Source organism: Chiloscyllium punctatum, chromosome 17, assembly GCF_047496795.1.
Source record: "Chiloscyllium punctatum isolate Juve2018m chromosome 17, sChiPun1.3, whole genome shotgun sequence".
NCBI lineage: Eukaryota > Metazoa > Chordata > Chondrichthyes > Orectolobiformes > Hemiscylliidae > Chiloscyllium > Chiloscyllium punctatum.
This window is the reverse complement of record NC_092755.1, coordinates 78,547,753-78,573,155: the sequence shown is the minus strand read 5'-3', so window position 1 is coordinate 78,573,155 and position 25,403 is coordinate 78,547,753. Positions and strand designations below refer to the sequence as shown.

The following is a 25,403-nucleotide window of genomic DNA, read 5'->3' as shown; positions in this document are numbered from 1 at the left end:
GGATAAACATATGGATAATAATGGAAAGGTGTAGGTTAGATGGGCTTCAGATTCATTTCACAGGTCAGTGGGACATCGAGGGCCGAAGGGCCTGTACTGTGCTGTAACATTCTATGTTGGTCTGACCTACATGTGAGCCTTAACTGCCCTCTGAATTGGCCGAGCAATCACTCAATTCAAGGGCAATTAGGGATGGGCAGTAACTGTTGTCCCCCTAACAATCTCCATATCACATCCAAACAAGCTGTGATGTAAACTAGGGGCTAATGGGGGTCATGCTGTTGTGAGACTCAGTGGTGATTAAACACAAATTGATCAATATGTGGTTTCGGGATGTTGGGAGTGGGGGATGTGTGGTTTCGGGATGTTGGGAGTGGGGGATGTGTGGTTTCGGGATGTTGGGGGTGGGGGGATGTGTGGTTTCGGGATGTTGGGAGTGGGGGATGTGTGGTTTCGGGATGTTGGGGGTGGGGGGATGTGTGGTTTCAGGATGTTGGGTGTGCGTGATGTGTGGCTTCGGGATGTTGGGGGTGGGGGATGTATGGTTTCGGGATGTTGGGAGTGGGGTATATATGGTTTTGGGATGTTGGGGGTGGGGGATAGATGGTTTTGGGATGTTGGGGGTGGGGGATGTGTGGTTTTGGGATGTTGGGGGTGGGGGATGTGTGGTTTCGGGATGTTGGGGGTGGGGGATGTGTGGTTTCAGGATGTTGGGGGTGGGGGTTGTGTGGTTTCGGGATGTTGGGGGTGGAGTTGCTGCTATCCAATGAGGATGGGGGAATGGGCTCTTGGTGCTGGAGGCCAATGGAAAGCTGACTATCCTGGTAGACACAGAGGGGGTCCTGAAACACAGGAGACCTCTCTACACCTTTGCTATCATTAATATGGTGAAGGCTGGTACAATTACATCATTTAAAAGGCTGGATGGATATATAAAGACAGAAAGACAGTACACCGAAAAAGGTGCGGGAAAATAAAACTGAAGAATTCCACTCCATTAGGAAAGACATACAGTCCAGAAGTGGAAAAGAGAAGACACCGTAGAAAATTCTAATCGAGGTTATTAAAAGAGTTTGATAAGATGTCAGTGTAGAGACTCTATTTCAATGTCTTCACTGAAGGCCCAAACCAGGGTCATCAATATAAAATATCCCCAAATAAATCCAATGGCAATTCAGGGGATCGTCTTCCCCAGGGAGAGGGGAGAATGGGGGACTCCGTCCCACAGGGAGAGGGGGGGAATGGGGGGGGGGAGTCACTCCCACAGGGAGAGGGGGAAATGGGGGACTCAGTCCCACAGGGAGAGGGGGGAATGGGGGGGGAGTCACTCCCACAGGAAGGGGGGGGGGGGAATGGGGGACTCAGTCCCACAGGGACAGGGGAGAATGTGGGAATCACTCCCACAGGGAGAGGGGAGAATGGGGGACTCAGTCCCACAGGGAGAGGGGGGAATGGGGGGGAGTCACTCCCACAGGGAGAGGGGAGAATGGGGGGGAGTCACTCCCACAGGAAGGGGGGGGGGAATGGGGGACTCAGTCCCACAGGGACAGGGGAGAATGTGGGAATCACTCCCACAGGGAGAGGGGAGAATGGGGGACTCAGTCCCACAGGGAGAGGGGGGAATGGGGGGGAGTCACTCCCACAGGGAGAGGGGAGAATGGGGGGGAGTCACTCCCACAGGGAGAGGGGGGAATGGGGGACTCAGTCCCACAGGGAGAAGGGGGAATGGGGGGGAGTCACTCCCACAGGGCGAGGGGGGGGAATGGGGGACTCAGTCCCACAGGGAGAGGGGGGGAATGGGGGTGACTCACTTCTATAGGGAGAGGGGGGGAATGGGGGGGGACTCACTCCCACAGGGAGAGGGGGGAATGGAGTCTCACTCCCACAGGGAGAGGGGAGAATGAGGGGGACTCACTTCCGCAGGGAGAGGGTGGAATATGGGACTCACTCCTACAGGGAGAGGGGGGAATGGGGGACTCATTCCCACAGGGAGAGGTGGGGAATGGGGGGGACTCACTCCCACAGGGAGAGGGGGTAATGGGGGACTCACTCCCACAGGGAGAGGGGGGGCATGGGGAACTCATTCCCACAGGGAGAGGGGGGTAATGGGGACTCACTCCCACAGGGAGAGGTGGGGAATGGGGGGGGCCTCACTCCCACAGGGAGAAGGGGGAATGGGGGACTCATTCCGACAGAGAGGTGGGGAATGGGGGACTCGAGTTTATTCAAAGGATGAAAGAGTTTGATAAGATGTCAGTGTAGAGACTCTATTTCAATGTCTTTACTGAAGGCCCAAACCAGGGTCATCAATATAAAATATCCCCAAATAAATCCAATGGAAATTCAGGGGATCGTCTTCCCCAGGGAGAGGGGGGAATGGGGGGGACTCAGTCCCACAGGGAGAGGGGGGACTGGGGGACTCAGTCCCATAGGGAGAGGGGGGAATGGGGGGGAGTCACTCCCACAGGGAGAGGGGAGGAATGGGGAACTCACTCCCACAGGGAGAGGCGGGAATGGGGGACTCACCCCCACAGGGAGAGGGGCGGAATGGGGGGGACTCACTCCTACAGGGAGAGGGGGAATGGGGGGGAGTCACTCCCACAGGGAGAGGGGGGAATGGGGGGAGTCACTCCCACAAGGAGAGGGGGGAATGGGGGGGAGTCACTCCCACAGGGAGAGGGGGGAATGGGAGGGAGTCACTCCCACAGGGAGAGGGGAGAATGGGGGGCAGTCACTCCCACAGGGAGAGGGGGGGAATGGGGGACTCAGTCCCACAGGGAGAGGGGAGAATGGGGGGGAATCACTCCCACAGGGAGAGGGGGGAATGGGGGGGGACTCACTCCCACAGGAAGATGGGAGAATGGGGGACTCATTCCCACAGGGAGAGGGGAGAATGGGGGACTCATTCCCACTGGGAGAGGGGGGAATGGAGGACTCATTCCCACAGGGAGAGGGGAGAATGGGGAGGACACAGTCCCACTGGGAGAGGGGGGGAATGGGGGGGAGTCACTCCCACAGGGAGAGGGGGGAATGGGAGACTCAGTCCCACAGGGAGACGGGGGAATGGGGGGGGAGTCACTCCCACATGGAGAGGGGGGAATGGGGGGTTCACTCCCACAGGGAGAGGGGGAATGCTTGGTTAAACTGTGTTATCTGGCATTTGATTATCTAAACAAAATACTGCCGCCTGTGTCCCTTGGATAATCGAGGTCCCTCTGTATCTCCTGCCTTTCCAGAGGGGAGTGGCTGTGGGTTTAGAAGGTGCTGTTTGAGCTCTTTTGGTGAATGTCTGCAGTCGATCTTGTAGATAGACACACCGGTGTTACTGAGCGTCAGTGGTAGAGGGAGTGGTGTCAATCAAGCAGGTACTGGGTGGCATGGAGCCTCCTGAGTGTTGTTGGAGCTGCCCCCATCCAGGGCAAGTGGGGGTATTCCATCACCCCCCCTGACTTGTGCCTTTTTAGATGATGGATAAACTTTGGGGTGCCAGGAGATGAGTTTGTTGGTGCAGTATCCCTAATCTCTGACCTGCTGTTGTAGACAGTGTGTTTATGTGGTGAGTCCAGTTGAGTTTCTGGTCAATGGTAGCCCCCAGGATGCTGATAGTGGGGGATCTAGTGATGGTAACACAGTTGAATGTCAACGAGCAGTGATTAGATTGCCTTTTATTGGAGATGGTGCTAGCCTGGCATGTGTGTGGCATGGATATTACTTGCCACTTGGCAGCCCAAGCCTGGGTATTTGTCCAGACCTTGTTGCATTTGAACCTGGACTGTGTCAGTGTCTGAGGAGTGACAAATGGTGCTGAACAGGGTTATTTTTCCCTTGTTCCCATTGGTTCCAGTTTTGGTCAGGTTCCTTGATGCCACCCTTGGTCAAATGCAGCCTTGATGTTGAGAGTTGGCGCCAAGAAGCCTGAGCAAGAAGCTCCTCTTGAATCCAATTTGTTTGTCCATGTTTGACCCAAGACTGTAATGTGGTCCAGACCGGGGTGACCCTGTTAGAACCCAAACTCTGTGTAAGTGAGCAGGTGCTGCTTGGTAACACTGTCAATGATCCCTTCCATCACTTTACTGATGATCGAGAGTAGACTGATTGGGTGGAAATTGGCCCGGTTAGATTTATCCTGGTTTTCAATGTTCAGGACATACCTAGGCAATTTTCCATAATGTCCAGGTTGTAACTGTCCTGGATCAGCTTGGCTAGGGGAGTGGCAAGTTCAGTACAATTGCTGGAGTGTTGTCAAAGCCTTTGCAGTATCCAATGTCTCCAAACATTTCCTGATATCACGTGGAGTGAATCACATTGGCTGAAGGCTGGTATCTGAGATGCTGGGGACCTCTGGAGGAGGTTATTAATCAAACCAACTGCTCTCTAAGCTGCTTTGGACTCGAGAGCTGCTCACTGGTGATTTCTAGCTTGAGTCGGGTACTGATGTGTTTGGAATGTAATGATGCAGCAAGATATTGAAGATGGACCGTGTCACTGTGGAGTTATATGAAGGTTATTGGGAGCAATCACGTCCACTGTTTCAATGTGATAATCACATTCTCCAGAAATCTGAAAAGCTTTTGATTTGACACTGGCTGTTGACATTAATGTCCTCGTTGTTCTTGCCGTGGGTTATTATGGTACTTGCCTAGCATTTAGTAAGACAAACTGACAGCCTGGGAGGACACCATCTAGCCTTGTGCTCCTGTTGTGTTCCTCATGTTCATTCCTCACAACCCTGCAATATTAACAGCACAACGCTGTCACGGGATACATTTGCCAAAATTATTTATCCCCATGAGGGATTTTATCCAGCAGGAATGAATAATAGAAAACCAACTGCCCTGATCTCTGAATCCAGTGTCCAGTGCACCTTCCTGGTAAACGCTGGGGGTAGCACTCAGTTCCACTCAGTGCCTTTAGCTCCTGTCGTTTCCTCAGTTGCAGCCACATCCAGATTACTCCTTGTGTTGTCGCCATGGGTGACCTCAACACTATCTACTGGAATGAATTAAACAGGGGACTGCAGGCCAGGGCTCGTGTGGCAGATTCAACATCTTGTTGCTGGCCTTTTTCAAACATCTTCGCTCTAACCCAGTACCTGTAATGACATGAATGTTGTTAAATGTTAGACACGAGGTCCTGGACTCGGGGGGGGGGGGGGGGGGGGGGGGGGGGTTGCTGGCTTTCCATTCTTGGTTCAGACTTGTTCAGGGTGCAGCTCAGTTCTATGTGTTGCAATTTTGCTTGCATTATGCTAATGTTATCTTGGTTTGCCTGCCTGAGTGAGTAAGTCATGGAGTAGCGAAGCCTCTTGTGATTGTTATTAAGCTTCAGGCTCTCTGTTGAATAGTTGGAGTTATTTCTGTACCATGATTGTATTTTTACAGAACCCCATTAAGAGCATGTGATCACCCACATGGGATGGACTGCATGCTTCCTGTTCCCAATGCCTCTCAAAACTAATTCTGTCTTTATTTTCTTTTCTTCATTTGATTGTTTGACCACATTCTCTATTGTCTTGTTTAACGAACTGCTTTGTAGATCTCCAATCAGAATAAAAGAGTTGGAGAAGCTCAGAAGGAGAGGCTTGACATTTCATCACAGAAACTTCATTATAAAAAACTTTTCAGTATTCCTGAGCTAGCCGAGGAAGGTGGAGCAAATGCAGAGACACTGCCTCCCAAACCTGTGGAAGGCGACAATGACTCCGCTGCTAGACAGAAGGTAGAGGTGCAATCAAAGCTGGAGAAAGGATTGCAGAGTTATAGACCGTGCAAACCCTGCGTGCAAGACAACAGACAGCCCTTAACGTCAAAGAGACCCTCTGAGGAGCAGAGCTCATCTCCAAAGGCTGTGTCCAATGTGGACAACTACATACGGGAAGATAGGGTTAGCAGACTAAGTAGAGAGGCCACGAGGTGTACAGTCAGTACATTAGACTGTGCCAGTGGGCAAGACGTTGTACAGTCCTTGACTAACAGACAGAGCTGTGTACCCCTGAGGCTTTCGACAACAGGACGGGACGATGATTTGGGAACTGCTGGCTGTCCGGACAGATGTGCCCCCCTGCAGACAAGGGTCCGCAAAAGACTCCTACAAAGGCAAGTTAGCATTGAAGAGGACTTCTTCAGTGCAGAAGCTCCAGATGCCAGGTCCCTGTCAGTCTCAGATGTTGCAAGTAGGGATACACAAAAGCACACAGCTAAGAAGACCAATAATGGAAGGGACATTGTCTGCACAGAAGAGAAGCAGGTTGCCTGGACACCTAAATTAAAAACAAGTAACTCTAGTGTGCCACATGCAGTTACAATATGTGTCCACAGGGACAAGGAAAGATCACTGGTGTGTGGAATCAGTATCACTCCTGCCATCTGCTTGCCAACCAATCATATGAATTGTTCCTCCTTGATCTTTTCTCTGCATATTTATTTTCTTTTCTTGGTATGCTTTCTGATTTATTTCTGCTCTGCTTGGCTTGGCCTGCACTTAATGCCCACAATCATCATCGTCAATATCTTCATTGCTTGCAAAGACAGGGTCTGTTTGTGCCCTTTGGCTGCCACTCTTAATTTGACCAATTAATTTGACCAGTTGCTTTTCTGTAGACTAGAATTTACCCCAGTCAACTTGTTTTTGTTTTAGTTTCTTTGCAGTAGAATATAAAGGGAACAAGTTCCTGGTTTTTCAACTTACTCCCTGTGTCTGAATTCCTCTCTCTAGATTTTAGGCAATCCATCGGGTTCTGGGCGCATGTTGGACAGAATGGATCATCTGGGCCGAAGGACATCTCATGGTAGTGCCCAGAGAGGAAGGCCCATACCTGTGCCATCGATCGGTGAGTTAACCCCTTACTCACAGGGGTCAGCAGGTCAGCTTGCTTTTCTTCATTCAAGCAATGTGGTTGTCGCTGGTTGGGTCAGCATTTATTATCCCGTCTCTAGTTGCCCCTTGTGAAGGTGGGGCTGAACTGCCTTCTTGAACCGCTGCAGTCCATGTGCTGTGGGTAGACCCACAATGTTCCTTAGGGAGGGAATTCCAGGATTCTGACCCAGCGACACTGAAGGAATGATGATATATTTCCAAGTCAGGATGGTGAGTAATGTTCTTATGTATTTACTGTCCTTGTCCTTTGAGATATAAATAGTCAAGGGTTTAGAAGGTGCTGTCTTAGGAGTCTTGATGAATTCTGCAGGGCATCTTGTAGATAGTACACACTGCTGCTATTGAGTGCCGGTGGTGAAGGGAGTGAGTGTTTGTCAATGTGGTGCTAGTCAAGAGGACTGCTTTAACCTGAATGGTGTTGGGCTTCTTGAGTATTGCTGGAACTCCACCCATCCAGGCAAATGGGGAGTATTCCATCACACTCCTGACTTGTGCCTTGTAGATGGTGGACAGGCTTTGGGGAGCCAGGAGGGGAGTTACTCACTGCAGGATTTCTAGTCCATGACCTGCTCCTGTAGCCACCCCGTATGTAGGGAGTTTAGTTGAGTTTCTGGTCAATGGGAACTCCCATGATGTTGATAGTGGGGGATTTAGTGAAGGTAACACCACTGAATGTCAAGGGCCAGTGATTAGATTGTCTCTAATTGGTGATGGTCATTGCCTGGCATTTGTGTGGCATGAATGTGACTTGCCACTTGTCAGCCCAGGCCTGGATATTGTCTAGATCTTGTTGCATTTGAATATGGACTGCTTCAGTATCTGAGGAGCTGTGAATGATGTTGAACATTGTACAATCATCGGCAAACATCCCCACTTCTGACCTTATGATAGAGGGAAGGTCATTGATGAAGCAGCTGAAGATGGTTGGGCCTAGGACACTACCCTGAGGAACTCCTGCAGAGATGTCCTGGAGCTGAGAACGCTGACCTCCAACAACCACAACCATCTTCCTATGTGTGAGGCATGACTCCAACCAGTGGAGAGTTTGTCCCGTGATACCCATTTATTGCAGTTTTGCTAGGGGTCCTTGATGCCTCACTCGGTCGAATGCAGCCTTGATGTCAAGGGCTGTCCCTCTCCCCTCCCCTCTGGAATTCAGCTCCTTTGTCCATGTTTGACCTAAGGCTGGAATGAGGTCAGGAGCTGAGTGGCCCTGGGGGGATCCCAAACTGGGCATCACTGAGCAGGTTATTGCTGAGCAGGTGCTGCTTGATAGCCCTGTCACTGACCCCTTCCATCACTTTACTGGTAATTGGCCAGATTGGATTTGTCCTGCTTTTTATGTATAGAACATACCTGGGCGATTTTCCACATTGTTGGGTAGATGTCAGTGTAGTAACTGTACTGGAACAGCTAGGCCAGGGGAGCGGCAAGTTAGAACATAGAATGTAGAAAAGTACGACACAGAACAGGCCCTTTGGCCTGCGATGTGCTGAGGTTTAATCCTAATGTGAAATATAGTAATGTAATCTACGCACCCCTCAATTCACTGCTGTCTATGTGCATGTCCAGCAGTCACTTAAATGTCCCCAATGGCTCTGCTTCCACCACCACAGCTGGCAACGCATTCCATGCATTCACAACTCTCTGCGTAAAGAATCTACCTCTGATATCAGCCTCCTTTATACCTTCTTCCTGATATCTTCAAACTACGACTCCTCCCGTCAGTCAATCCTTCCCTCGGGGAAAAGTCTCTGGCTATTAACTTTATCTATTCCTCTCATTATTTTGTACATCTCGATCAGATCTCCTCTCTTCCTCCTTCTCTCCAGAGAGAAAAGTCCGAGTTTATTCAACCTTTCTTTATAAGACAAGCCCTCCAGTCCAGGCAGCATCCTGGTAAACCTTCTTTGCACCCTCTCCAAAGTCTCTGCATCTTTCCTATAGTGGGGCGACCAGAACTGGACACAATATTCCACGTGTGGCCTCACCAGGGTCTTGTAGAGCTGCAGCAAAACCTCATGGCTTTTAAACCCGATCTCCCTGTTAATGAAAGCCAAAACACCATAAGCTTTCTTAACAACCCTATCCACTTGGGTGGCAACTTTGAGGGATCTATGTACTTGAACACCAAGATCCCTCTGTTCCTCCACACTGCCAAGAATCCTGTCTTTAATCCTATATTCAGCATTCAAGTTTGACCTTCCAAAAAGCATAACTTCGCATTTATCCAGGTTGAACTCCATCTGCCATTTCTCAGTCCAGCTCTGCATCCTGTCTGTCATGCTGCAGCCTGCAGTAGCCCTCGATACTATCAATGGTATCTCCAACCTTTGTGTCATCTGCAAATTTACTAACCCACCCCTCAACCTCCTCATCCAAGTCATTTATAAAAACTACAAAGAGCAGAGGCCCAAGAACAGAGCCCTGTGGGACCCCACTCAACTCTGACCTCCAGACAGAATACTTTCCATCTACAACCACTCTCTGCCTTCTGTCAGCCAGCCAATTCTGAACCCAGATCGCCAAATCTCCCTGTATCCCATAATTCCTGACTTTATGAATGAGCCTACTATGGGGAACCCTATCAAATGCCTTACTGAAGTCCATACACACCACATTCACTGCTCGACTGTCATCGACCTGTCTTGTCACCTCCTCAAAGAACTCAATAAAGGTTTGTGAGGCATGACCTGACCCTCACAAAGCCATGCTGACTGCCTTTAATCACACTATGCTTTGCCAAATAGTCATAAATCCTATCCCTCAGAATTCTTTGCACAAGTCTCCAGTACAATTGCTGGAGTGTTGTCATGGCCCATAACCTGTATCCAGTGTCTCCAACCATTCCTTGATATCACGTGAAGTGAATCGAATTGGCTGGAACCTGGTATCTGTGATGCTGGGGACCACTGGAGGAGACCGAGATGGATCACCCACTCGGCACTTCTGGCTGAAGATTGCTGTGAAAGCTTCAGCCTTACCTTTTACACTGATGTGCTGGGCTCCTCCGTCATTGAGGAGGGGGATATTTGTGGAGCCGCCTCCTTCAGTGAGTTGTTTAATTGTCCCCCACCATTCACGATTGGATGTGACAGGACCGCAGAGATTAGATCTGATCTGTTGGTTGTGGGATCACTCAGCTCTGTCTATCACTTACTCCTTATGCTGATTGCCATGTAAATAGTCCTGTTTGGTGACTTCACCAGGTTGGCACCTCATCTTCAGGTCTGTCTGGTGCTGATCCTGGCATGCCCCCCCCCTGCTCTCTCCATTAAACCAGGGTTGATCCCGTCTTGATGGTAGTGATTGAGTGGGGGATATGCTGGGCCATGAGATTACAGATTGTACTGGAGAACGGTTCTGCTGCTGTTGGCCCACAGCGCCTCATGGATTCCCAGTTGAGTTACTGGATGTTTGAAGTCTGTCCCATTTAGCATGGTGATAATGCCACACAACACTGAGGATATTCTCAATGTGAAGGTGGGACTTTGTCTCCATAATTACTGTGTATTGATGACTCTTATCGATACTGTCATGGACAGATACATCTGCAGCCAGCAGATTGGTGAGGATGAGATCAGGTATGTTTTTCCCTCTTGGTTCCCTCACCACCTGCCACAGACCCAGTTCAGGAACTATGTCCTTTTGGACCTGACCAGCTCGATCAGTAATGCTGCTGCTGACATTGGTGGTGGACATTGAAATCCCCCAGCCAGATACATTCTGTGCCCTTTCAACCCCCAGTGCTTCCTCCAAGTGTTGATCAAAATGGAGGAGTCCTGATTCATCAGCCAAGGGAGGGCAGGATGTGATAATCAGCAGGTTTCCTTGCCCGTGTTTAACCTGAATCCATGAGACTTTGTGGGGTCTGGAGCCAATGTTAGGGACTCTCTCAGAGCAAATCCCTGCCGACTGTATCTCCCTCTGCCCGCCCCCTCTGCTGGGTCTGTCCTGCTGCTGGGACAGAACACATCCAGGGATGGTGATGGTGGGCTCTGGGAGATTGTCTGTAAATCTCTAGAAAATGATGCTCACTTAATGACCCAGAACAGAAACAAATGGCTGAATAGCCTCTTTCTACGCTATAACACTTCAGTGATTCTGTGAATCATGACATCAGGAAGTGGGAGGGAAGGTTTCTCTCACTAGACATACAGAAATCGCTTCCATAAATGGCTATTGTTAATTATAAAACTGAGATTAACCTGACAATATTTTGGAACCTGAAATTAGCTGTAGCCCTCGAGTGAGAGCAACATGAGGTGGTGGGCAGTGTTGAAACTGCGGAAACCTTTATGCAAGAAAACACTTGCTTTGGCCTTTCCAGAACAGGGCCCAAAGACCCAGCGGTGAGGCCACCCCACATTTACAAAAACACCTTCTCTCAAACAGTTTCAACATCACTTACCCTTTACTTTCGTATTTCTTGTGAATTGTCCAATGCCTTCTCTTACATTTTAGTAGTTTACAATGTAGGTCTTATTAAATATAGCAGCAGCCTGAGATGTAATATTTATGTCTGAAGCAATTCTGTATCTTTAGCATTGTTTTCTCCACAATGTCCAATCTTGTGCTGTATTTGCTTTTCTCTGATATTAAATCCTTCCAGCAATAATGTTTCTCCTGTCATGTTCTCTTTTGTTTATTCTTCTTCCTTTGACTCTTTCCTGTTAAATAACAACATTGTATCTCTGTACTGCTTACTGGGAATCTGTTTCTGCTTTCTCCTTTCTTCATGTAAAATGAAGGTAATCTTGCCTTCTACAACCCAAAACTGTTCCCGTTCCCAGTTTTCACAGTCCAAAACACCAGCATGTCCCAATCCAAAATTCTCCAAAGCGATTTTCTAGGTACAGACTAAATAAACCTTTCTGCTAAAATCATGGTTTACAGTATTAATCTTTTGACTTTATTTCAGTCTTGCAAGTTTTCTGACCATCATTTTCTGTTAAAAACTATCGGTTTTATCTTTTAAATAATCTGTTTGTTGCATCAGTGATGTCTGTGGGATTCCCTGCTGCTGCAGACTCTGTATTTCGATAAATCTGTGACTGTTCACTTCACTGCTGTATGTAGGTCTCATGGTGTGCACTCACTGTGTAACACTCAGTACATTCGTTGTGGATGGTTAGTGTTCCTTTCATAACTCCTGTCTCTCCCAGCCCAGAACTTCACGGCATTAATCTGAAGTCTTTCCTCTTATTTGCAAAGATTTTTAATTTTAGTCATGAAACTCTGAAACAGTCCATCCGCTGACCTTTGAAACAGGATGCCTCGAGAAATCCTTTGACTCTGAGACCAACAGTGTGACTGGTTTCCAAAGCTCTTACCAGCTCACACAGTCTTTCCTGCTCCTCCTCTTACCAGGGTCTGAAGTGAACGCTTTCAGCTGGAGTACAGTTTCTGTGTTGATGCTGTCTCTTCCTGAAGTTTTGCTGATTGCTTGTTCAAATATTTGCAGCTGCTGATGGAGTATTCTGAAAGAAGCCAGTGTTCAAAATGGAAATCATGTTTGTCTTCTGAGAGCTGTTCTTCCCACTGGCCTTTCAGCAGTGATGGATACCCACTACCCAACTCCATGTTATGTGTGTTGCAGTAACATTCTCAAACAGCTAATGGGCAGGTTCAAGTTCTGCCGCAATCATCCTTTCTGTTTTTTGAAATAACAATAACAGTTTAGACAAGGGAGGTGATGGTTCGTGGTCATTATCACTAAACTGTTAATCCAGAGACTCGGGTAATGCTGAGGGGACCTGGGTTCACATCCTGCCACGGCAGACAGTGCAATTCAAATTCAATAAATATCTGGCATTAAGAATTGAATGATGATGATGAATCATTGTCAGGAGAACCCGTTACTTCACTAATGCTCTTTAGTGACAGAAATTGCCATCGTTTGCTGCTCTGGTCTACATGTCACACCAAACCCACAGCAACACGGTGGGCGGCACGGTGGCACAGTGGTTAGCACTGCTGCCTCACAGCGCCAGAGACCTGGGTTCAATTCCCGCCTCAGGCGACTCTCTGTGTGGAGTTTGCACATTCTCCCTGTGTCTGCGTGGGTTTCCTCCGGGTGATCCGGTTTCCTCCCACAATCCAAAAATGTGCAGTTTAGTTGAATTGGCCACGCTAAATTGCCCGTAGTGTTAGATGAAGGGGTAAATGTAGGGTTACGCTTCGGCGGGTCGGTGTGGACTTGTTGGGCCGAAGGGCCTGTTTCCACGCTGTAAGTAATCTAATCTAATCTAACATGGTTGACTCTGACCTGTCCTCTGTACAGTTAGTGATAGATAACAAATGTTAGCCTAGCCAGAGACACCCATATCCTGTGAATGAATCAGTTTAAATGAAACCCCTTGTGGGAACTCTTCCTTCCTATACTGGGTCTGAGGTCTGTTTAGATCAGAGTGATGCTGGAAAAGCACAGCAGGTCGGGCAGCATCCGAGGAGCAGGAAAATTGACGTTTCAGACAAAAGCTCTTCATCAGGAATAGAGGCAGGAAGCCTCCAGGGTGACGTCTGGTTAGTTAACAGTGGGAGAGGATGAACTATTAGTAAGTCTTGACAAGAGGAAGGAATGTCTTTACTGAATGATAACAATATTAAAAGTGACATTGGCTAATTAAAAAAAATGAACAAGATCTGTCAGGAGGCAGAGATAACATTGATCTCCATCTGGATTTCAATCTGGAGTCCCTGTTCCCCATCCAGATTGGATGACTTTGTCAGATCAGGTTTCATTGTTAGCCAGAATAGAGTTGGAGGTGCTGGTGTTAGACTGGGGTGGACAAGGTCAGAGGTCACACGGCACCAGGTTATAGTCCAACAGTTTGTTTGAAACTGCAAGCTTTCATCAGGTGAAGTGAACCAGTTGGACTATAACTTGGTGTCGTGTGACTTCTGACCATAACAGAACCATCCCGTGTACAGCATCGGTTACACTGAACAAAAGGTTGGAAATTCTCAAGAGCAAGTTCAGGAGCTTTATTGAAAATAAACAGCAGTTTGGTGGGACCTAGTTGAAAGTATTGGACCATGTAATATCGCAGTACAGTTGAACACTGGACCAATGCAGTGAAAGAGCAGTGTTTTAATGCAGTTTGCTCTGACTTTGTAACATCTGATATTCTTTCTCCATGTAGAAATCACAGTGGACAGTAACAGTGAAGGTGGTCGGTCCCGTTCAGGAAGTGAAGGGAACATCTCTCCAGGGAGAGATGACGTTTATCATCGTAATGTCGTGGGTCGGAGAAAGTGGCCAGCTCAGCGCAGCATGGCTTCCGAGAGCCGATATGGTAATTAATGACCAGTCCTCTCCAATCCTCCATTTCGGCTCCACACTATCCTCCTGATCAGGGATGAGTGACATTGATCACTCGACAACAGGGCACTGATACCCCTCAATCTCCCAGCTCTCTGTCACTACTGTTAGACCAGGCACTAAACAAGATCCTGGCCACTTTCATTTTAAAGAAAACACCAAGTTAAATTTTAAATTAAGCCTTTTAAATTTTAAAGAGGAGCTGAGTTTGAGATGACTCAGCTTTTGCTGAGCTCTGATTCGCTGGGTACAGTCAGGGTGAGATACTGACTTCTGATTGGTTCGTCAAACCCAAGCAGCATTCAAAAGAACAAAAGGCCCTCATTTCCACGACCTCTACCCACCCTGAAGACTTTTACAGCCCAGTCATTAATCTTTGAACAGTTGTTGGACAGAAACAAAGTCTGAGGATTCTGGAAATCTGAAAACAGAGCAGTAAGTATAGGTATGTGAGGAATAAAACGATGATTAGGGTAGGAATAGGGCCAATCAAAGACTGAAGTGGGAAGTTGAGTGGGGACCCTGTGGAGATCAGAGAGGTGCTAAATGAACATTTCTCATCGGTTTTCACTCAGGAAAAGGAGAGTATTGGAGAGGAGAAGAATGAGGTACAAGATATTAGACTAGAAAGGATCGAGGTTAGTTACACACAGGTGTTATCAATTCTAGAAGGAGTGAAAGTAGACAGGTCCCCTGGGCCAGATGGGATCTATCAGAGGATTCTCTGACAAGCTAGGGAGGAGATAGCAGAGCCTTTGGCTTTGATATTTGAGTCATTGTTGTCTACAGGTTTAGTACCAGAGGACTGGAGGATTGCAAATGTTGTGCCCTGGTTTAAGAAGGGCAGTAGAGATGACCCAGGTAATTTTCAACCAGTGAGCCTTGCGTCTGTTGTAGGAAGAATTTTGGAAAGGATTATAAGAGATGAGATTTATAATCATCTAGCAAGCAACAACTTGATTGCAGATAGTCAACATGGTTTCGTCAAGGGCAGGTTGTGTGTCACAAACCTCAATGAGTTTTTTGAGAAGGTGACCAAGCATGTGGATGAGGGTAGGGCAGTTGATGTGGTATACATGGACTTCAGTAAAGCTTTTGATAAGGTTCCACATGGTAGGCTGATGGAGAAAATGCAGAGGGATGGAATTGAGGGTGGATTAGAAACTGGCTTCCTGAAAGAAGGCAGCGAGTGGTGGTTGATGGAAAATATTCAGCCTGGGGTCTGGTTACTAGTGGTATTCCACAAGGATCTGTTTTTGGGACCACTGTTGTTTGCCATTTTTATAAATGACTTAGACGCAGGCATAGGTGGATGGATTAGTAAATTTGCAGATGACACTAAAGTCGATGGAGCAGTGGACAGTTTAGATGAATCTTACAGGTTGCAGGGGGACTTGGATAAACTGCAGAATTGGGCTGAGAGGTGGCAAATGGTGTTCAATGCAGATAAATGTGAGGTGATTCACTTTGGGAAGAATAACAGGAAGGCAGAGTGCTGGGTCAATGAAAAGATTCTTGGTAGTGTGGATGTGCAATGGGATCTTGGGGTCCTGTACATAGATCCCTGAAAGTTGCCACCCAGGTGGATAGTGCTGTTAAGAAGGCATACAGTGTGTTGGGTTTCATTGGTAGAGGAATTGAGTTCCAGAACCGCAATATCATGCTGCAACTATACAAAACGCTGGAGTGGTCACACTTGGAATATTGTGTACAGTTCTGGTCGCCCCATTACAGGAAGGATGTGGAAGCATTGGAAAAGGTGCAGAGGAAATTTACCAGGATGTTGCCTGGTCTGGAGGGAAGGTCTTATGAGGAAAGGCTGAGAGACTTGGGTCTGTTTTCATTGGAAAGAAGAAGGCAAAGAGGGGATTTGATAGAGACATATAAGATGATCAGAGGATTAGGTAGGGTAGACAGTGAGAGTCATTTTCCTAGGATGATGATGTCAGCTTGTACGAGGGGGCATAACTACAAATTGAGGGGTGATAGATTTAAGACAGATGTCAAAGGCAGGTTCTTTATGCAGAGAGTGGTAAGGGTGTGGAATGCCCTACCTGCTAATGTACTCAACTCAGCCACATTAGGGAGATTTAAACAATCCTTAGATAAGCACATGGATGATTTTAGGATAGTGTAGAGGGACGAACTGAGAATAGTTCACAGGTCGACGCAACATTGAGGGCCAAAGGGCCTGTTCTTGCGCTGTATTGTTCTAGGTTCTAGGTTCTAAGTGTTAGGGATACTGAGCTGGCCTGTTATTGTCTGTGTAAAGTGAGACATAATGTTTCAGGCCTGTGTTCTTTCAGTGGAACAGATATTGGCAGCCAGTTATTGTACGAGGAGAAAGTGAGGACTGCAGATGCTGGAGATCAGAGCTGAAAATGTGTTGCTGGAAAAGCGCAGCAGGTCAGGCAGCATCCAAGGAGCAGGAGAATCGACATTTCGGGCATGAGCCCCGTCTTCAGGAATCCTGAAGAAGGGCTGATGCCCGAAATGTCGATTCTCCTGCTCCTTGGATGCTGCCTGACCTGCTGCGCTTTTCCAGCAACACATTTTCAGCCAGTTATTGTACAGCAAGATCCCACCAAAACCGAGAACAAATACCCAGATCTGATGGCCAGACCATTAATAACAAATTAAATTCAGTCAATCCTTAACCGATTGAGATATTGGATTGTAGATTTTTGTGTAGGATTGTCAATTCCTCTGTTCGGAATATTAACAGGGATTTTGTGGAGTATGCCCTTTCTGGCCATCTGTTCCCCCACCTGGGCAGAAACTGGGTACAATTCAAAAGGATATTGACAGGAAATGGGCTGCATGGTGGCTCAGTGGTTAGCACTGCTGCCTCACAGCACCATGGACCCAGGTTCGATTCCAACTGTCTGTGTGGAGTTTGTACATTCTCCCTGTGTTCGTGTGGGTTTCCTCTGAGTGCTGTGGTTTCCTCCCACAGTCCAAAGATGTGCAGGTTCGAGTGAATTGGCCATTCTAAATTGCCTATAGTGTTCAGGGATATGTAGGTTAGGAGCATTAATCAAGGGTAAATGTAGAGTAATGAGTTTGGGTGGGTTACTGTTTGGAGGTTTAGTGTGGATCTGTTGGACTAAAGGGCCTGTTTCTACACTGTAGGGATTCGAGGAAATATTCATTTCCACAATTCACTGTCCCTGGGTGTCGGTGACCCTGTGGATAGTGCTACATTCTTTTTGTGTAATGGACTATCAATTTCCTGGGTGGTGGGGTGTGTGGAATATTGGGTGTTGTCCAGCAACAGCACATCTCCTGAAACCTGAAGGCAGAGACAGAAACTAGTTTCCTTTTAGAAAGAGGGACAGATCCATCCAGAAGGTCACTGAATGTGCAAGTTTCTCTCCAAGAGAGAACGAGGTCATTCAGAGTAAAAAAAAACACCTAGAAGATCAATGCTACAGTTTAACAGTTTCCAAAAAAAATCAAGGCAGAAGAAAGTAAGTCCTGATTGGCTGAGAAATGTCTAAGAGAACGATTCCAATATCAGAAGGCTTCAAACTATAATAGATGAGGACCTTTTTTATTTTGGTTTATAGAGGGAGATATCGTTAACCTCTCTGTACTACAATGTGAGGTTCCCACCTGCTCCAAGAAGACCACTATCATCCCAGGGCCAAGGAAAAAATCAAGCCGTCCATCTTCATGATTTGCAGCCAGTGGCTCTGATATCCATCATTACAAAGTGCTTTGAAAGATCAGTCATGGCCCACAACAACTCCAGCCTCTCAGACTGCCTTGTCCCACTACAATTCACCTACTGTCACAATGGGTCCACAAGCAAACACCATCTCCCCAACCCAACACTCATCACTGGAACATATGAATTACAAGGTCACCTAAGTCAGCCTCCTATTTATGAACTTTAGCTCTGTTTTCAGCACCATGATTCCAACAAAACGCCTCTCCAAACTCTGAGATGTAGGACCCTGCTGCCCCTCTGCAACTGGATCCTTGATTTTCTGAGTCACAGACTCAGTAAGGACAGGCGACAAAACCTGCCTCCACGATAATCCTCAATACAAGCCCCCCCCCCCCCCCCCCCCCCCCCCAAGGCTGCGTACTCAGCCCCTTACTGTACTCCTCATACACTCCCGACTCTGTGACCAAATTCAGCTCTAACCCGATTTATAAATTTGTTGATGACGCCACAGAAGTGGATTGGATCTCAAAAAATGATGAGACCGAATAGAGAGAGAGAGGCAGGTTAGCGCATGGGGTAAAGACAACAATCTCTCCCTCGATGAATCACAGCTTGGTATGGCCAAAGGCCCCAGGAAATTGTGAACACAGCCCAGTCCATCACGCAAACCAGCCTCCCATCCATTAACTCCGCCTACACTTCCGGCTGTCCCGGGAAAGCAGCCAACATCATCAAATGCCCCTCCCACCCCAGAAATATTCTCTGCCACTCTCTTCCATCAGCAGAAGATATAAAAGTTTCAACAGATTCAAGAACAGCTTCTTCCCCGCTGTTATCAGATTTATGAACGGCCCTCTCATATATTAGCGTTGCTCTTTCTCTGCACCTTCTCTGTAGCTGTAACACTGTATTCTGCAGTCTGATGTATTTAAGATATGATTTGCCTGGATAGCATAGAAAACAATACTTTTCACTGTATCTCAGAACATGTGACAATAATGATCAGATCAAATCCTATAAGGCTGTTAAATGCACAAGTTTTAAAACACATGTTCAGGGATAAGTGAGCTGTGTTAGCAGTTTGTTGAAGTGTTTCATGAGGAGACAGTAATTAAAGAGAAAAAGTGTTGGGCGATTGCAGATGTTTGCTGGAAGGAAAGTAATTATTACCATGCCCATTGAACAAGGAGTTTCCAAATGAAAACAGGTTGGACCTTTCACTGGAGTGAGAGCATCTGTGAGGTTGGTGCACATATAAAAGGGTTAAATATTTATCTCTGTTATTTATAATAACACTACTTCAAATAATTCTTCTAAAGTGTTTTTTGTTTTTATATGTAATATGTGTTGGTGTTCTTTTGTTAAATGTACACTGGCAGCCTCTTGTGAACATGTTCAGTCACTGCCCATCACAGTAAACAAATTCAACAATGAAACAGGCCTCCAGCAAATCAGGATTTACTCTGGGATCTGACTTGTCCCATCTTACCAGCAACTGGGATCATAACAGCATCAATAAGAGAGATGATTGTAATCGTATTGCTTTTTAATGGGATCTTGCTGTGCACAAATTGACTGTGGCATTTCCGATGTTACAAAAATATCTATACTTTGCAAAGTGTGACATATTCTATGACATACTTTGGGATGTCTTCTTGTGAAGTTGTGTTTGCGAAGGTTGTGATGTTGACAGCAAGTGCAGTGTTTCTGATTCTGTGCAGTCTCTCAGTCGGTCTGAGTGTGTACGTCTCTCAGCCAGGTCCTGTGCTCGGGAGCGCCTCTCCCCAGACTCTGAGGGCGATGTTTGCAGTGAGGATGTCCTGCCCAGGATTTTCGTCGCTCTTTTTGATTATGATCCTTTATCAATGTCACCCAATCCTGATGCTGCTGACGAAGAACTGCCCTTCAAAGAAGGTCAAATAATCAAGGTAACATACTGTGAGATCTCGCAGATACTGGAAACCTGAAACAAATGCAGAAAATGCCAAAAGCACTCGGCAGGTCCATGACCTCTGTTTGCTCCGATTAACCAAGGACTCTGTATTTGTTTTATCGTGTGAAGGGCCTGGAGAGGATGATAACTCCATGAAGTTTCCTCTCTCAGGGAATCCAGGGTTTGGGTGGGGAGGTGGAGTTGAAGATCACCCACAATCACACTGAATGATAGCAGGACAGGCTCAAGGGGCTGAATGGCCTGCCGCTGTTCCCATGTTCTTTCTTTCTCTTAGATACCCATCCCTGTGTTACATTGCTGTTCTGTGTCAGTTTATCTGGTTAACAATTTTAAAATAATTTGCAAACTTTTCCAGTTTTCCAACTGTTAATTGCATTAGATTTGTTTGTTGTTTGATTCCTTTCTTCAGGCTGATCTTTTTCAGCTTTATTTTACTTTATCTTCAAGGTGCAGTTACCTCTCAGTCCAAGTCCATCTTTCCCGTATTCCATATCCGATCCCCCACCATCTCCCAATCAGGTTTCCACTTTGTCCCACCACAGGAGAGACAGGAATGACATTCAGCCAGACAATGTCTGGACCCACTGACCCTGCTCACCTGGACAGTGTCTGACCCTGCTCACCTGGACAGTGTCTGACCCTGCTCACCTGGACAGTGTCTGACCCTGCTCACCTGGACAGTGTCTGGACCCACTGACCCTGCTCACCTGGATAGTGTCTGACCCTGCTCACCTGGACAGTGTCTGACCCTGCTCACCTGGACAGTGTCTGACCCTGCTCACCTGGATAGTGTCTGACCCTGCTCACCTGGACAGTGTCTGACCCTGCTCACCAGACAATGTCTGGACCCACTGACCCTGCTCACCTGGATAGTGTCTGACCCTGCTCACCTGGACAGTGTCTGACCCTGCTCACCTGGACAGTGTCTGACCCTGCTCACCAGACAATGTCTGGACCCACTGACACTGCTCACACGAGACCATCTGTGTGTAATAGCCCCTTCCTCCTCCCTACTGACTCGTCCACTGGGGCTGCATGTGTTAGCTTTCCATTTCAATCAGAGGATCTGTGGGAATCACAGAGATGTTTTCCTGAACTCTTCCTCATCCAAGTATCATTGTCCTGGGGGCATCATTGGATGACATATTGTCCCATACCATTGAGCTCCATCACACAGGCTCAAAGGATCATCCAACTCAGTTCCCTGTACCTGCGTCCTCCACAGAACTTCAACTGCTTCCTGTGGCAGAGAATTCCACAGCTCCCCATTCTCTTGGTGAAGAGATCTCTCCCCATCTCAGTCTGAAATGAGCTGCCCTGTATCCTTGGAATGTGATCCCCTGGTTCTGGGCTCCTCAGTAATCAGGAACATCCCTCCTGTGTTCAAGACCATACGCTAAAGGCACAGAATTAGGCCATTTGGCCCATCGGATCTGCTCTGGCATTGCTGAAATGTTTCTCAACCCCATTCCCCTGCCTTCTCCCTGTAACCTTTGATCCCGTTACCAATCAGGAACTTGTCTATCTCTGTCTTAAACACACTCAATCAATTGGCCTCCACAGCCCCCTCTGCAGCAAGGAGTCGCACAGAGTCACCACCCTCTGACTGAAGAAATTCCTCCTATTCTCCATTCTAAAGGGTCGTCCCTTCACTCTGAGGCTGGGCCCTTGGGTCCGAGTCTCTCCGACTGGAAACATCTTCTCCACGTCCACTCTGTCCAGGCCTCTCAGTATTCTGTATGTTTCAGTCAGCTCTCTCCTCATCCTTCTAAACTCCATTGAGTACAGCCCCAGAGTCCTCAACTGCTCCGCAAATGATGCACCCTTCATCCCAGGATCATTCTTGTGAACCTCCTCAGGACCCCCTCCAATACCAACATATCCTTCCTTAGATACAGGGCCCAAAACTACTCACAATGTTCCAAATGCAGTCTGACCAGAGCCTTTTACAGCCTCAGCAGGACATCTCTACTCTTGTAGCCCTCTTGAAATAAGTGCTAATATTGCATTCACCTTCCTGAATGCCAACTGAACCTGCCTGTTAACCTTAAGAGAATCCTGGACCAGGACTCCCAGGTGCCTTTGTGCTTCAGATTTCTGAAGCTTTTCCCATTTAGAAAATAGTCTATACTTCTACACTTCCTACCAAAGTGCATCACCTCACACTTTCCCACATTGTATTCCATCTGCCACTTCCTTGCCCACTCTCCCAGCCTGCCTGAGACCTTCTGCAGTCCCTCCACTTCCTCAACACTACCCATCCTCCACCTATCTTTGTGTCATCTGCAAACTTAGCAACAATACCCACAATCGCTTGTCCAGGGTGTTAGTGTATCACGTGAATAGTCATGGACCCAACACTGACCCCTGCAGAATTCCACTAGCACCAGCTGCCATCCTGATAGAGACCCCTTTAACCCCACCCTCTGCCTTCTGCCAGTCAGCTCATCCTCTGTCCATGCCTGTACCTTGCCCCTAACACCATGGGCTGTTATCTTATTTAGCAGCCTCCTGTACAGCACCTTGTCAAAGGCCTTCTGCAAATCCAAATAGATCACACCCACTCACTCTGCTTTGTCTAATTTGCTCATTAACTCCTCAAAGAATTCTAACAGGTTTCTCAGGCAGGACGTCCCCTTGATAAAGTCGTGCTGACTCTGCCCTACTTTACCATGAACTTCCAAGTACTCCACAATCACATCCTTAATGACGGACTCTCAAATCTTACCAATGACTGAGGTCGAGCTAACTGGACTATAGCTTCCTGTCTTCTGCCTCCCTCCCTTCTTAAACAGGGAGGGGTTACATTAACCATTGTCCAATTCTCTGGGACCCTCCCTGATTCTAGTGAGTCCTGAAAGATCGCCATCAATGTCTCCACTTATTCTGCAGGTGTCTCCTTCTGAACCCTCGGGTGTAGCCCACCCTGTCTGGTGATTTATCCACCTTCAGACCTTGCAGCTTCCCCAGCACCTTCTCCTTAGTGATGGTCACTATACTCACCTCTCCTCCCTGACTCTCTCTCTTTTTAAGGTCTGGCATGCTACTTGGGTCTTCTACCATGAATGCTAATGCAAAGTGCCGATTCGGTTCCTCCACCATTTCTTTGTTCCCTGTTCTAATTCTCTAGCCTCGTTTTCTGGCATCCAATGTCCATTCTTGCCTCTCTTACTTTTTAGATATCTATTAAAAAAACTCGAGCAATCTTCTTTTATATTCCTTCCTAGCTTACTCTCATATTTCATCTTCTCCATCCTGTTTCTTTTACAGTTATCCTGGTTTTTAATGGCCTTCCAATCCTCTGGATTCCCACTAACTTTCACCGCATTGTATGCTTTATCTTTTGCTTTCCTGCTGTCTCTGACTTCCCCTTGTCAGCTATGGTTGCCTCATCCTCTCTCCCTCTTTCTTGGGATGAATTTCTGCTGTGCCTCCCGAATTGCCCCTCAGGAACCCTTTCCCTTGTTGGTGCATGGTCTTCCCTATTAGCTGCCCTTCCCAGAAGAGCTTCTTATGTAACTCGAATGCAGATTTACTCCTGATTAAGTACTATGCAATACACTTTCCCTTGCTGCTGCATGGTCTTCCCTGTTAGGCCTCTTCCTCAATCAACTCTGGCCAGCTCCTCCCTTATGCCTTTGTAGTTCCCTTTTACTCAGTTGGAATCCTATTACATCCGACTGCAACTTCTCTCTCTCAGATTGCAGGGTGAATTCTACCGTCAGTGCTTCCTCTGGGGGTTCCTTCACTTTCTGCTCCCAAATCAAGTCTCCCTCATTACACATCACCAAATCTAAGGCTCCTTGTTGCCTATTGGGCTCTACCACAAGCTGCTGCAAAGAAATCTCATAGACATTCCATGAATTCTATTTGCATATCAAAGTCCCCTATGATTGTTGGAATTGTGCCTTTCTGACATGCCTTTTCTAACCCCTGATTTATTTTCTGCCCCACATCCTGACTACTGCTAGGAGGCCTGTACATGACTCCCGTTAAGGTCATCTTCCTTTCCTGGTTCCTAAACTCTTCACTTACACCCTTTGAACTGATGTCACTTCTTGCTAGTGACTTCAGTTTAATCCCTTACTAACAAGGCAACCCATGCCCATCTGCCTGTCCTTTCAATAGGACACAGATCTTTGGGTATTTCATTCCCAGCCCTAATTCCCTCACAGCCCCCTCTCTGCGATACCTATAACATCGAATCAGCCAATTTCAGTCTGTGTTACGAGCTCATTTTCCTTGTTTTGTACACTATGCAATGTAAGTACAACATCCTCAGTCTGGTACTGACTGCGCCGGCTTCTCCTTATCTGCTGTGCCTGAGGTTAGATTCCTCATCCTTTCCACACTCTGACCTAGTTCTTGTTCTGGAAATTTTAATCAGCTCTTCTGAACCCTCCCCCCTTTAACTTTTACCCTGTCTGGTCCTGATAGGATTTTATACGTTTCTATGAGAACACCCATCCCATATTCTTCTAAGGTTTAGTCCTAACTGACCCAGTCTCTCCTCATCCATCAGTGCTGCAATCCCAGGAATTGGTCTGAGAAATCTTCGCTGCACTCTCTCCATCGTCAGAACATCCTTCCTCACATACAGAGACCAAAACTGTACCCAGTGTTGTGAGGATCCCAGTATCATGTTCCGGCCCTCAGAGGAACTCCACTCTCTTGGCACTGATTTTATTCTAACTGTCCTGAGCTCACCTTTTAAACCCATACCAGCTCCAAAAGCACCTTCTGTTACACGAACAGGTCAACCTCTTCAGCTGGACTCTGGGACTGTACTCAATGGAGCTTAAAAGGATGAGGGGGCACCTAAATGAAACTTACAGAATACTGAATGGCCTGGATAGAGTAAATGTTGGGAAGATGGTTCCATTGGGAGGAGAGACTAGGACCCGAGGGCACAGCCTTCGAGTAAAGGGAAGACCCTGTAGAATGGAGATAAGGAGAACCTTCAGTCAGAGAGTGGGGAATCTGTGGAATTCACTGCCACAGGGCTATGGAGGCCAGGTCACTGAGGATATTTAAGACAGAGGTAGATAGGCTGTTGATTGTCAAGGGGGATCAAAGGTTATGGGGAGAAAGTGGGAGAATGGGGTTGAAAAACCTATCAGCCACGACAGAATGATGGAGCAGGCTCAATGGGCAGAACAGTCTAATTTCTACTTCTATGTCTGATGGTCTTATGGAATGGCTCATCCCCTTCAGCTGATCAGCTGCTGAAGCCAATGTCACCTCTGAACTCAGATAGTGCTGTCCCTCTTCACACTCCCTTGCCCAAGAGAGACTGCGGCGTTTAACTCATTGTCAGTGTGAAGTGAGTGGGTTTGGGAAGTGTGAAACTACTCTGATTAGAGTCTGTGCAGGAGATTATTGGAGAAAACTAGGGGATATAGTAATTAGCTGAAAATGTGTTGCTGGAAAAGCGCAGCAGGTCAGGCAGCATCCAAGGATCAGGAGAATCGACGTTTCAGCCATGAGCCCCTTCTTCAGGCTCATGCCCGAAACGTCGATTCTCCTGTTCCTTGGATGCTGCCTGACCTGCTGCGCTTTCCCAGCAACACATTTTC

The 25,403-nt window shown here is 47.4% G+C and overlaps 1 protein-coding gene across 13 annotated transcripts in view; it reads left to right on the top strand.

Moving 5' to 3' along the window:
• Positions 1-25,403, top strand: part of rimbp2b (RIMS binding protein 2b) — a 389,940-nt gene that overhangs the window by 337,155 nt on the left and 27,382 nt on the right. For 9 of the 13 annotated variants that reach the window (XM_072587662.1, XM_072587660.1, XM_072587658.1 and 6 more), the window contains 4 exons: positions 5,536-6,336; positions 6,715-6,829; positions 14,022-14,174; positions 19,629-19,801. In XM_072587662.1, coding sequence (XP_072443763.1) covers positions 5,536-6,336; positions 6,715-6,829; positions 14,022-14,174; positions 19,629-19,801 — 1,242 coding nt within the window. The remainder of the gene's footprint in view (positions 1-5,535; positions 6,337-6,714; positions 6,830-14,021; positions 14,175-19,628; positions 19,802-25,403) is intronic. The other 4 variants (XM_072587667.1, XM_072587666.1, XM_072587665.1 and 1 more) reach the window with 1 other exon arrangement.